The sequence below is a fragment of the Spinacia oleracea genome, chromosome 4, assembly GCF_020520425.1.
Source record: "Spinacia oleracea cultivar Varoflay chromosome 4, BTI_SOV_V1, whole genome shotgun sequence".
Lineage (NCBI taxonomy): Eukaryota > Viridiplantae > Streptophyta > Magnoliopsida > Caryophyllales > Amaranthaceae > Spinacia > Spinacia oleracea.
In genome coordinates, this window is record NC_079490.1 from 121,814,284 (window position 1) to 121,827,457 (window position 13,174).

Below are 13,174 nucleotides of genomic sequence, written 5' to 3' on the forward strand. Positions count from 1 at the left end.
GGGCTGAAATAGTTCTATATTTTTTTTGCAACAGAAGGGAGATGCCCCAAAAACTTCAAACTAGGTAGAAATAAATTGTTGCAATGCCACTCCCATTATAATATTCACATACTCCCTCCAAGGAGGGTAGGAGAAAGAGTGGGGTATGTGTAAGATAAAGTACGAGAGATATTGTTGTAGGTGATGTTTGTGTAAGAAAATATTGGAAAGAGAGTGTCGCAACTGTGGTTTGTGTATGAAAAAGTAGGAAAGAGAGTTGCATGTGGGGTAAAATTGTCAAATATCATTACCATAAATTGGTGCGATAGGAAGTGAACCCACCTCAAAGGACTGGACCAAAGTATAAAATGTAACTCATGATTAGTAAATTATTATGATTAGATAAATATCTTAATACTTGGGATGCATACTCAAAATTTTGCACAATCTATTATCATGCATGGTGATTAAAATACGCAAATGTTTTACCAGACCAGAGCGAGCATTCATCAGGACCTTCTTCACCTGTTAGTTCAAAAGGTGCATTTGGTCTAGCTACAATTGTTCGGAGAGCTGCATCTGTTGCTTCTGTTGCTGCTAAACAGGCCTATGCAGCAGCATCAAATAATGCGGATGATGAGATGTTACCTTTAAATTGCTCCTTAATGTCTGTATCATTGCCTTGGGAGCATATTGCACATGATCTCTTGCTTAAGGTAACAGTTTAGTATGGTATTTTTCTAATTTATTGTTGGTAATGTGTTGGTTGGCTTGTTAAAAAGGATTGACTGGAAATTTTTAGTACTTATTTAAGAAATTACTAATGATTGATTTTGTCACAACTGGGGAGCTGATTTCAGAAAGAGATATTAGAGGCTTAAATTATGTGACTCAGTTTATAGATGTACACATGGGATAAAAAATGGAGAAGTTATTGTAGAATGAGAACTAATTGTTTCACAAATGCAGAATTAGCATTTTGAAAGAAATTACTTGCTGTTCACATTGTCTATGCAAGTTTGTTTTATCTTCAAAGTGACCGTGAGCTAGCAGCCTTTAGGTCTTTTTACATAATTAGATATCATCAGCTTGCTGGATTTTATTGAGCGATTTCCGTAGACATTGTTTAAAGATAACAAAATTCCCAATATAAACTAATTTTTAAAATAATTCCCACCATACCGTACACGTCAGCAAAATAATTTGGTCTAATTTTTTTAACGAGCCAACACAAAACCGCTAACTCAATTAGCGGTTTAATAGCTAAACCGCTAACTGAGTTAGCGGTTTTATAAAGGAACTGCCAACTCACTATTATGGAGCAAATTATTGAATCCCAATTCCCACAAATCAGTAACCCAAAAATCAAAACCGAAGATTATCAGAGAAGAAGTTGCTTCCTCATCTTCCTCGTATCATCTTCCTCATATCATCATCATCATCATCATCATCATCAAATCAACAACAACAAACACCAGTAAGCGCCCAAAACCCCAACACACCAGTAGACGCCCAAAACCCCAATTTTTGTTTGAAAAGATAAACATAATTTGTCGATCTACTCTCGTCGTCGCTGCAATCAACCACAGAAGTTTGTCATCTTTGTCTTCATCTCTTACTACGGCGTTGCCATAAAACCCCAACCAACAATTTCGGTGGCTACAACAACCCAACGAAGTAATTTATTTGCTTAAACTTATGGTATAATTATCATGTGAAATTGCTAAATAAATAAAAATTCATACTAGATTAAGTTTGTTTGATGGTTGTATAAATCCAGATTACTAGAAGTATGAATTATTATTGTTGTGGTTAATTCCTCTGCCACTTTTGTTGTTGGTGAATGGTGATGATAAAATGGTAATGGTGAATTGGTGATGTTGCAGGGAAGACATCTTATTTTTATATTTTTTATTTTTTGCTTTTTTCTCTGATTTTTTTTTTTTTACTTTTTTTAATTAGTGGTGTGATGAAACCGCTGATTCAATCGACGGTTTCGTAATAAGTGAAACCGCCGATTGAATTGGCGGTTTATAAGTAAACCAGGAAAAAAAATTAAAATTATAAAACCTTGATGACGTGGACGACATGGTAGGAATTACTTTAAAAATTGGTGTATTTTGGAAATTTTGTTATCTTAAAGCAATATCTATGAAAATTGCTCGATTTTATTTAATTTTTTTGCTAATTTTTTTCTTCTAATGCTCGTCAAAATTAGGGTGGTCCACCGGTGAGTATGTAATCTTCTATCTTGGTGAGCGGAAGATTCACGAATGCAGAACTATCAGATACGGTCGCATAGAATTCCAGATGTTGGAATTTCCTTTGGGTTGAGTATTCCCAGAAAGTGGATTAAATCTGATTTCTCAAGTATTTTGTGTTGGATGTCCTGATGCTTCCTTAAGTTTGAGAAAACTTCAATCTAAGGCTAATGTAAATATGTGAATCTCTTTCCTTAGTCAGTTTTTAGAAACCGGAATGATACCGGCATAGTAATGGCAAATAACTGATGAAGTCTCAATCATTTTTGCTAAGTGATGTATCCCGCATTTTGAAATAGGGTAGATACATGTAAAAGAGATAAAAACTACTAAAATTATATATAAAAAAAACATACAATGGAAATGACAATTGCATAGTTCAACCCATATAAAATAAATTTGAATAGATGCTTACAGAATTTCTTGTTTTGTCCAAATTGTAGTTGTGCTAGCCGAGTTCTCATATTCTGTAAGTGGTTCAATATATCATAGTCACTTATTTGTCGAAGCACATTTTTCTCTATATAAGTAACTAGACAATCATATTATTCCTCAACTTACTCTTCACAATAGTCTTTGTAGAGAATGGCCATTCTACAGTAGTTGTCACATCAACACCATATTATAAGCAAGTAGATAAAACGATATGTATCATGCTTCTTTGTCTCAATAAGTTTTTTGGATAGTTCTCTAATATCTTTCAGAACCTCAAATCTCTCATCTCTTTGCATATCATGAATTAAATCAAGTTCATCCTCACGACAGAGCAAATCAAAACATGAAAACTCATTAGCATAAATTATCATGTAATAGTACAAGATTGCAAAATTTTCTAAAAATAGAGGCAACCCACAATATATTTCCCACAAAAAGAAAGGGGCATTTTTTTTTCCCATTTTCCCGCTCTTCCTTCTTCCCCTTTCTATGCTTTTACTTCTGCCATCGCCGTCGCCGTCGCCGCTTCTTCCACCACCGTCGCTGCTTCTTCCATCGCCGCCACTGCTTCAGCAATCGTTGCCGCTGCTTCTGAAGAACGTATTCTCGAGGTTAGTCCATCTTGAGTCACCCCATCCACCCACACAACCAGATGCTTCGATTTGCCCTAATTTGAAGAAATCGTTCAACGATTCTGCTTAATTCAAGTTTCCCGGGTTATTACACTTTCTCTATGTGATTCAATTTTCGTTTTAGTTTAATTTCGATTTAAAATCAAGTTCATATGGTCGAATCACTCTTGAGTTGATTGGTTAGATGCAAATAACTTTCTGAACTTGATTTCATGGTTCATAGTTCATAGACTGAGATATCAGTTGATGCGCTTTCCATTTTATTTGATTCTTTTGTCTTGAATGATCGATTTTCATGTTTATCTGTACCGATTATAATTTTTAACCTAATTTGGTCGTTTAACTTTCTAGATTTTGTGCTTGATTTTAATTTTAATTACTATTTTCTGAAGTTCAGCTGCTCAACTCTCAATATCAATTTCTCTGATTTTGATTCTAATTTTAATTGGTGATTTTGATTTTATGGGTTTTGAATTAAATGGGTAATTTACGAGTAGATGTTGGTGAATATATAGTAAATTCAGGTGTGATTTAGGTCCCTAAAAATCGTTGATGTGTTGCTGTAGTTTCTGTTATTGTTGTGTTTGATGTTATTTATGTTGTTGTTGTTTCCGCTATTTCTATTGCTAGTTGTTCTTCTGCTGTGTTGCACATGTTTTGTTTGTGTTTCAGATCTGCTTGTGAAAATGGGGGACTTGGTGTGGGATTGCTTTAGTTTTGGATACTTGATGTTAGTGTTAGAAATCTTTTGAAAATTCAACACATCCTTGATGTACTTCATTTTATGGTCTAAAATTTGATGCGTAACATATTAACAGGTTGTAGGCTCCAGGGGATGGCCGTCTATGTCTCGTTATCGAGCATCAATGCGTAATTAGTCTCCCAAGGTTGAGATAAATGATGGTATGTTCAAGCCTGTGGCTGGAACTAATCAAGATCATGGCATGATCAGGTAGCTTTACGCAACAAGTTAATCTTTCATTCTTTCTTGCAATATAATAATGGCTTTTGTTATCAACTTATTATGCAACTGTATGATATCAAAATGATTAAAGCTATGTTTGGATGCCACTTTCTTGATTTTCTTGCAACCTGTTATCTAGTGAACTGTTAGTAGACTTTTTTCAGAGTTCTGGAAAGCAGAAACCACAACACATAATTATATTCAGGTAAAGAAACATACCAACCGTTCTTTATACTCAGTAATTCTTAAAATCGAGTGTTTTCTCAAATAATGCCATTGTTAACATCATGTAGGCATATTCAAACATTTACGACTGGAATTTTAGTTTTGTTCAACTTTTAGTATTTGTTTATCTATTTGGTTACTTTATCTCATTACTGATCTATATTGAAAGAAAATACATGTGGAAGTAAGGAAGATATAATATTCTTACATGATAATTTATGCTCAAAATCATCAGGGGAATAAAAAAAATTATATCTGCAACATGAACTACTTAATATAGTTTAATGTATGAGCTAATTAGTGATGGTTTCTAATTGTATGTTTACCTTTATGCTTCTCAGGAATGATGTCAGTGAACCATTAGTCCAGTCAAGTCCTGAATATTGAACTGAATCAGATTAAAGAGGTTAAATTAAAGTGCTTTCCTGTTAGTTTTATGGTTCTAAATCATTCACTTAACTTACATTAAATTTTTTGTTGTTAGGCTTGCAAATTTTTAGAAGAGAATTGGTTTCCGAAGTTTACACTGATTGTTGCCTAGAAGAATCATCATACGAAGTTTTTCCAGGAAAAAGCTCCAGACAATGTTCTAGCTGGCAAGTTATCTTCTCAGTTGTATATTAGAGATCTAGTAAATATTGTACTCTGTAGTATTGCGTGTGAAAGGGACTATATATCCTTGTTTGGTTCTGCAGGAACTGTTGTTGACAACAACATCTGCTATCCTAAGAACAATGATTTCTACATCTGTTCCCATGCCGGAATGATAGTGAGTTTTTCTTTGAGCTTATAATCGAATAATGGTTTTATTTTTTAGAGTGTCATAGTTGAAGAATGTTTTGTTCTTTGGAGCTTCATACTGGTTAATGTTTGTAGGGAACAACTAGGCCAACACATTATCATGTTCTGCTTGATGAGATTGGTTTCTCAGCTCACGATTTGCAAGATTTGGTTAATTCTTTATCCTATGTGTAAGTGTCGTTATGCAGTGCAAAATTCTCTAGTGGTAAGTTACTTGTTTATATTTCTTCTCATAGTTCCTGAAGTTTGAATACTATATTATTTCCTGCACAACTAACAAAGAAGCACAACAACTATTTCTGTGGTTGAGTGTTTGAGTTCTTCTTAATTTATTTGGTCTCTTAGACAATTAGTCATATGTCAAAAAATGAGTTTGTGTTAATGCTGCTATTTGTGTAATGCAGTTTCTCACTTTCTCCTGTATGCCATGCTCATCTAGCAGCGAATCATATTGGTTAGTTTATGAAGTTTGATGACCTCTCTAATACTTCTTCGAGCCAAGGTGGTGTCACTTCTTCGAGCCAACTTGACTAAAGTAGGTGAGAATAAGTCTTTTAAACATAAAACTAAGTATATTAAATATGTAAAGGGTTTACAATACTTATTTAAGTTCATTAGTTGAAAGTTAGAAACGAAATAAGCCATTTTAGTCAAAATATGACCTATAATGAACAAACTAGCCTTAAATGTGCATACCTTGACCAAATTGGGTAAGAATGAGTCTTCAAAAACATTAAAATAAGTCTAATAAACATATAAAGGGTTTAAGATACATATTTAGGTTCATTAGTTGAAAGTTGGAAGCGAAATAAACCATTTTAGTCAAAATATGATCTATAATAAACAAACTAGCCTTAAATGTGCATAACTTTCCCAAAGTAGGTGAGATTGATTCTTAGAAACATAAACATAAGTCTAATAAATATGTAAATGGTTTTTAATACGTATTTAGGTTCATTAGTTTAAAGTTGGGGCCGAAATAAGTCATCTTAGTCAAAATGTGGCTTATAATGATCAAACGAGGCTTAAATGTGCATAACTTGACCAAAGTAGGTAATGAGTATTTGAAACTTAAAACTAAGTATATTTGACCTGTAAAATGTGTAAAATACTTATTTAAGTTCATTATTTGAAAATTAGGACCGAAATAAGTCATTTTAGTTAAAATGTTACCTATAATGATTAAACAGGCCTTAAATGTGTAAAACTTGACCAAAGTAGGCGAGATGAGTCTTTGAAACATTAAACTAAGTCTAATGAACATGTAAAGGGTTTAAAATTCTTATTTAAGTTCATTAGTTGAAATTTAGGAGTGAAATAAGCCATTTAAGTCAAAATGTGAACTATATTGAACTAACGAGCCTTAAATGTGCATAACTTGACCAAAGTGGGTGATAATGAGTCTAATGAACATAAAGCTAAGTGTATTAAATACGTAAAAGGTTTAAAACAATTATTTTGGTTAATTAGTTGAAAGTCGTGACCTAAATAAGCCATTTTAGTGAAAATGTAAACTATAATGACCAAACGAGCATTAAATATACGTCACTTGACCAAAATAGGTGAGAATGAGTCTTAGAAACATTAAAGTAAGTCTAATAAAAATGTAAAGGGTTCAAAATACTCACTTAGGTTCATTAGTTGAAAGCTGAGATCGAAATTGGAACACCGATGCCTATTTTATCACAAATGGAGATCACTAAAGTCAAAAGAGATTCTCATCCATTTTCTCTCATTGTTGCAATCATTCTATAGTCAATTTCACAAGTGATATTGCATTAAATATGTCTTGATTCTTCTTTTTGCAGCACAATATTGAATTGAATTGCCAGCCAATTTATTGTCTTCATCGAATGTACCATGAAAATAAAATCAAATGACACAAATGCATCACCAACACGATCAACTTTTGCACGATCATTTGATTAGGGGGATTTTCGAAAATCATATCTAGTATCTCAAATATAGCCGCATGTAGGACAATTATATTCAACAGTAACTTATGATGAGACCCCCAACGAGTATTACCCAGTCTTCCTAATCCAAGTTGTTGATTTAAACTTTTCCCACTTTCAATTTCACCATCTTCAAATTCTTTTGCAACTAATTGAGTTTGAGATTCATTAAATATTTCTTTGACGCTTACAAGAGCCTCCAACAACATTCAACGTAGTAGAGAGAAGTTCAAATAATCAACCACAATCAACATTCTTTTTGGAAATTGCAACAAGTGTTAGCTGGAGTTGATGTGCAAAACAATGAATGTAATATGCAGATTTTGTTTCATTTATAATCAAAGTTTTTATACCATTAGAGTATCCCTTCATATTTCTAGCCCCATCATAACCTTTCCCTCTAATTTTAGTTGGGCTTATTCCATACTCAACAAGTATAGAATAAATCGATCCCGGAGAGACAGTGCAGTAGTATCCTCAACATGAACAACATAAATAAATCTTTCCACAATTTGCTCCTTTTTTATCGATATAACACAGACAAAATGCCATTTTCTCTTTACATGACACATCACGAGATTCATCAACCAATATTCCTAAGTAATAATCACCCAACTCCTCCATAATTACGTTAGTTGTTCAGAACAAGAATTATCAGGGTCTTTTTGAATCAAAGGAGAAATCATTTGATTATTTCCCGGTGCATTTTTCAAAACAACTTTAGCAACTTTTTTTTTTTTTTTTAACTTTTATAATACCACTTTAAAGTTCACGAAAAGTTCCCCGATTAAAAGAATTTTCACTCTCATCGTGACCTCAAATCGTCATACCTTGAAGTAAAAGGTATCTCAAACAATCAAGTGAAGCAATCAAACGTGTTCATTAACCCTTTCTAGCTTGTGGAGCTACTGGTGATAAAACATTTTGAATGTATGCTTGTGGATCAATTAAATCATAATATTTATCCATACACTTATTATGAAAACTATTAATAGTATCAACATGCTAAGAAAAAGCACGTGGTCTATTCCAACCTTTAAAACCTTTTGTGACAAAAGCAATATGTCCATCACCATCCACAACACCTATTTCATCTCTAAACAAATAACAAGCAAAGAAAACTACAACTTCTTTTGCAATACTATACTCAATCCAAGTTTTATAAGCATCATACAAGTCACGATTAAAACGACGCATTCCACCTCCAACAACTATTTGTTGAATGTCATGATCACGTGGTTGGATAACTTTTCTTTGAATATATTCTCTTTGAACTACATTTTGATCATCAGGATGATAACCAGTAATACTTTTTCTCTGTCCAGGATCATATGAGAGAGAGTTGATATCAAATTGACTTAATCTTTCTCTAGTTGTGGAGCAGAGGGGGAAGCTTCATTCTCATTATGATTTTGAAGGGCAATTGGAGATGATGTATATCCTCTGGTGTCCTCCTTTTTTCTAAAAATATGCATCTAATATACTATTTCCCTTGTTCTTCTTACTTCATGCATTATGGTTACTCATCTTTAATTTTAATCGGTTTTGAGTTTTGAACCTTGCATAATGAATATAATTAACTCTTGTTATCAGGCCTCTGTCCGTATAAACACCCCAAATCGTCCCATTCGTAGCACAAACCATAACCGGTTCTTGATCTAAACTAAGGGAATCTAAGGGGAAACTCTGGAGGAATCGCACCAAGATTCAGGAGCATTCGTCAGTTGCCAGGAAGTTCGAAGCTCAAAAGGAAATCTAGCAAAGACAAGTGGTAAGTGTTCATGAGAACCACAATAAAGCAAAAAAGTAACTGTAACGCACGTTCTATTTTACTGCTTTCCTCACCGTATAAACTGTTCACACAATCTGTCTATTAAGCACGCCTAATAAGATAATCTTTGGACAAATCTATTACTGCTAGGCACCTTTAAATCAATCTAAATCAGCACATGTCCCTTTCGTCGATGCATTAAACTAGTAAGGACCGTCACATGGGCTAATGCTAGGCAGTCCCCGTATTAGTAAATGTACCCCGAACCCTCAATCCCTACTATGCGGATGTACATTGAGAGATCTCAAAACTAGGGATCACAAGGGAACCTAAGGCCGTGGTGGTCAAATACGCGAGCCTGAGTTTCGGCTGCTACTCGCGTATCGCAAGAACCGGATTTTGTCAGTTTTCCTCGATTTCGTTAAAAACTGAATGCCTACTCCACGATCTAGTAAATAGGAAGGTATGACCACCAAGTTAGTCCCCTTTTACTTAATAATGATTGCCACATCCGCGAGGGAAAGTCGTTGAACCATCAATTGGAACATCGTCTTTCCGACGCCTTTCATAGTGGCGACTACACTAGGGAGTATCATGAAATAAATTTGCAAGTAGTATGTCGACAAAGCCCAAGGGAAGAAATCAGACTCTACACCGCAGTATTTCCTTATTAAGTTGGGACGACCTGAAATCTTAATGCAACGTTTTCGATCGGGACAGAACCCCATACAAATCTTAGCTTCCTCGACATGTATCATTTTGGAAGTTGGGAATAAGGACACCTAATATCCACGGGGGGTGTATACGCCTCGGATGTTTTCTATTTGACACTTTCATTGTACTCCACCTATCCCAAACCAAATCGTTTGCCTCCTGGGTCAATTCTTGGTATGCGTAACTCCAACTCATATCGGATAAGCCTTTTGTGGTAAAATTCGCTCATGAACTCGTCAACCTTGAATGGGGCTTCCTTTGAATTGACGTTTGGTTTGGCACTATCGGCATTCAGCCTATAAACCTTAGAGACTATGCATAAACTAAGTGGGCAATATACTTGAATCCATGTTCGTTGGTAGGTCTGTGTAGAATATTATGTGAGACTAATCAATCATCGCATGGTTTAGGGTCAACAATGTTAATAAGGTCAACAAAAATGCTTAAAATGTTAAAAAACCAAATAATAATTGCGAATCGAAACGACCAGAATTACTTGCTCCGCAAACCTGGACAGGAGCCAAAAGATTTCAGCGCCTGCCATGGAGGCGCTACAAAATTCCAACGCTGCCTTGTTGCGCGCTATAATATTATAGCGCAAGCATGCATATTCAAATCGTTTCTGCTTCGAAATTACAAAAGTAAATTGGCGCCAGAAAATTCTAGCGCCAGTCTACCTTGCGCTACAATATTCCTACGCTGCTCAATCAAGCGCTAGACATTATTGGCGCATGCTCTGTCTAGTTCGCAAATTAATTTTGTATGTTTCGAAGTCTAAAATAATTAAGTTTAATATTCACACGATTATTTCGAAAGACTACAAACGAATTTGCTCTAAGTGCTACGTTGGTCTAGTTGAAAATACCAACCATAAAACGCATGTTCAAAATTTCTCTGGAGGTACTTTCACGGAATTAATTTATTCAAATATAGTCATGAAAATTAACCCAAGTAGTACTTACAAGTTAATCCAAAGGCCAATAAGCGCAGATTAGACTTTTTGCGTCGAAGCTCTAAATGTTTGAGTGCACGAACGCTCAAGCAAAGGGCTTAATACAGTAAAAAAAAGTTACGCGAAAATTAGATTGACCAAAATGAATAAACAAACAAACTGCACAAATAAGCCACGAACAACCTGCATGCGCTGGAAAAATCCAGTGCTTAACTAGCTCGCGCAACAAATTTCTGGCGCTTGCATTGCAAAGGCAAAAAAATTCTTGCGCCCTTTGGTTCATTTCGCGCAAATGAGTTCTAAACGTACTTAATGCCTAAATAATGATTCGTAAGTGGTTGTTAGTTTTCTAATGAATCTAATGGCTGGCCTAATACTGTTCATGCTAAAAACGACCTTTAACGTTCAGTAAAGCAAGTTTTCGAAAACCACTTTCCAAAAATCGGCCATAGTCTAGACTAAGTTCTGCCTAGCCAGCCTGAAATCCTAAAGCTAGTTGACTTATACATAAGGTCTGTTCCACTGAGGTACCGATATGCAGACAAAATATTAGAGCGTTGAACCTTCTACCCCAATTCCACAAGTAGTAACGCCCATCTTAGTTCGTTTTTCTCATGTTCCAGGGTCTCCAATCTTTCAAACTCAATTATCTCCTACACCAGCCAGAAAAATGTCACTCAAAGATCTCCAAGCACAGCTCGAAAAAATGGCTGCCACCATGGAGCAGCTCCGCATAGAAAATCAGTCCTTAATAGTTGCACAAGTCCAAAATGAGTTAGAAAATTAAAAGAAAATCGAGGAACTGGTGCTTCAGCAGACCATGGGAAGCAAATACTTCTCACTCGTTCATAAATCTCTTTCTGGCACATTACTAAAACAGTTCAATTCGTGTAACCCGCTAAAGTTCAAGGTAACAGAAAAACCCGAAAATAAACTCTTGAGCTTTGTAGGTGCCATGAACCTTAAGGGTGTGGACACGTCTATGTACTTACCCGCATTTCCCTTATACCTGGAATGAACTCCACTACAGTGGTTTTATCATTAGGATCCTAAGACATTCCCCACTTGGGATGCCTTTTTCAATGTGTTCATCAAGAAATACTCCTCTAACATGGACTTTCAAGCTTGTTTTGGAGGTTGGGCTCAATCCCAAGTAGAAGGTTTGTAGGAGGAGCCATTTAGGGATTCCATGGTGAGGGCACTCCCTTTGATACTCTTTGAACCTATCCGATGCTTCAAATAGAGACTCATCCCACTTTTTTTCAAAAGAATGGATCTTATGACGGTATTCCGCCGTGTTCCCGTGCAAATAAAACTTGCTCAAGAACGCACTTGTCACTTCATTCCAAGTCCGTAGTGAGTTTATCTTGACCTCCTTGTCAAGCCAATCACTAGCACGCCCTAGGAGGGAGAAGCGGAATAGCGTCAACCTTATGTATTCGGAAGTCACTCCATTGTGTTTAATAGTATCGCAATAATGCTCAAATTTCTTCAAGTGTTCATGTGGCGATTCACTACTCTTTCCACAAAATGGATGACTTTGAACCAAAGTAATCAATGCGGGCCTTATTTAAAAGTTTTTGGCATTGGTAGTCGGGGCTTGAATGCCACAAGTCACCTCAAATGCTCCCGAAATTCCTAGGTTCTTAACCGGAAGAGTCATTCTCTCAATGGTTGGACTTGTTGACTATTGATCCGTAACTTCACTCAAAAATTCGAATCTATTGTAGCTCGACGAACGGGTTCTGATACGTCTCAAGCTTCGCAAAGTCCTCTCTAACTCAAGGTCGAGAGGGTAGAGAGGCCTATGACGAGTCCGTCCCCTATCTTGCATACAAAACTCAAACAAACCGTGAGCAATGAAAAGCAAAAACTAAACAAGAATGAAATATTTTTGGTATTTTTCTTCTTTATGGTTAAACTAGACTAAACTTAACTCAAGAACAACAACTGACTCCGGCAACGACGCCATTTTGATTAGGTGATTTCCGCGTCGTTAAACGTATACCGCTCAATCAAACAAAATTTATAAACACCTAACTAACCGGCTATATTGACTATAACAACAAGCATTGTTAGGTTATGATACATATAACTGAATATAAATCATGCGGAAAAACCATAAAGCCAAGAATCCAAATTAATTGCCACATAACAATTAGCATAATTTAGGACACATACACTCTGTAGCGTGCCCTCCCTAGCTGCGCCCGAACCGAACAAGAACAAGCCTAGGACTCCAAATGTCGTCCCTCCGTAGATAGTCCACAGCACGCTCGGACCCGCCTTAGATTTAATTAACTAGAATTGCACCTAAGGTTCTATGTAATTTTCAGATTTTATAGCAAATAAAAATCTGAGTTTTAAGCCTAAAACTTGAATGAATACTTGATTTTTTCGTTATAAATTGTGAAATATGATCACCTATTTATAGGGTTGGGAAATCGGATATTAGAATCCTACTAGGAATCAATTTAGCCAATCT

The 13,174-nt window shown here is 35.5% G+C and overlaps 1 protein-coding gene, 1 long non-coding RNA gene and 1 other non-coding gene across 8 annotated transcripts in view; all 3 read left to right on the forward strand.

The window, feature by feature from the left end:
* The window catches only part of LOC110784064 (uncharacterized), a 31,158-nt gene extending 28,548 nt beyond the window's left edge, over positions 1-2,610 (forward strand). For both annotated transcript variants that reach the window (XM_021988467.2, XM_021988466.2), the window contains 2 exons: positions 472-695; positions 2,198-2,610. In XM_021988467.2, the coding sequence (XP_021844159.1) occupies positions 472-695; positions 2,198-2,221 (248 nt within the window). In that variant the 3' untranslated portion in view covers positions 2,222-2,610. The remainder of the gene's footprint in view (positions 1-471; positions 696-2,197) is intronic.
* A 2,577-nt stretch (positions 2,611-5,187) lies between these two features.
* LOC130472471 (uncharacterized) lies at positions 5,188-9,125 on the forward strand. Of its 5 annotated transcripts, none has more exons than XR_008932849.1 (5): positions 5,188-5,265; positions 5,373-5,502; positions 5,702-5,836; positions 8,578-8,686; positions 8,846-9,125. It is a non-coding gene; the product is annotated as an uncharacterized lncRNA (long non-coding RNA). The 5 variants fall into 5 exon arrangements; XR_008932848.1 differs by having other exon boundaries at positions 5,373-5,467; XR_008932847.1 differs by having other exon boundaries at positions 5,373-5,836.
* Positions 9,126-11,873: 2,748 nt separating this feature from the next.
* Positions 11,874-11,979, forward strand: LOC130460377 (small nucleolar RNA R71). The gene has a single exon (XR_008920258.1). It is a non-coding gene; the product is annotated as a small nucleolar RNA R71 (small nucleolar RNA).
* The last annotated feature ends 1,195 nt before the right edge of the window (positions 11,980-13,174 follow it).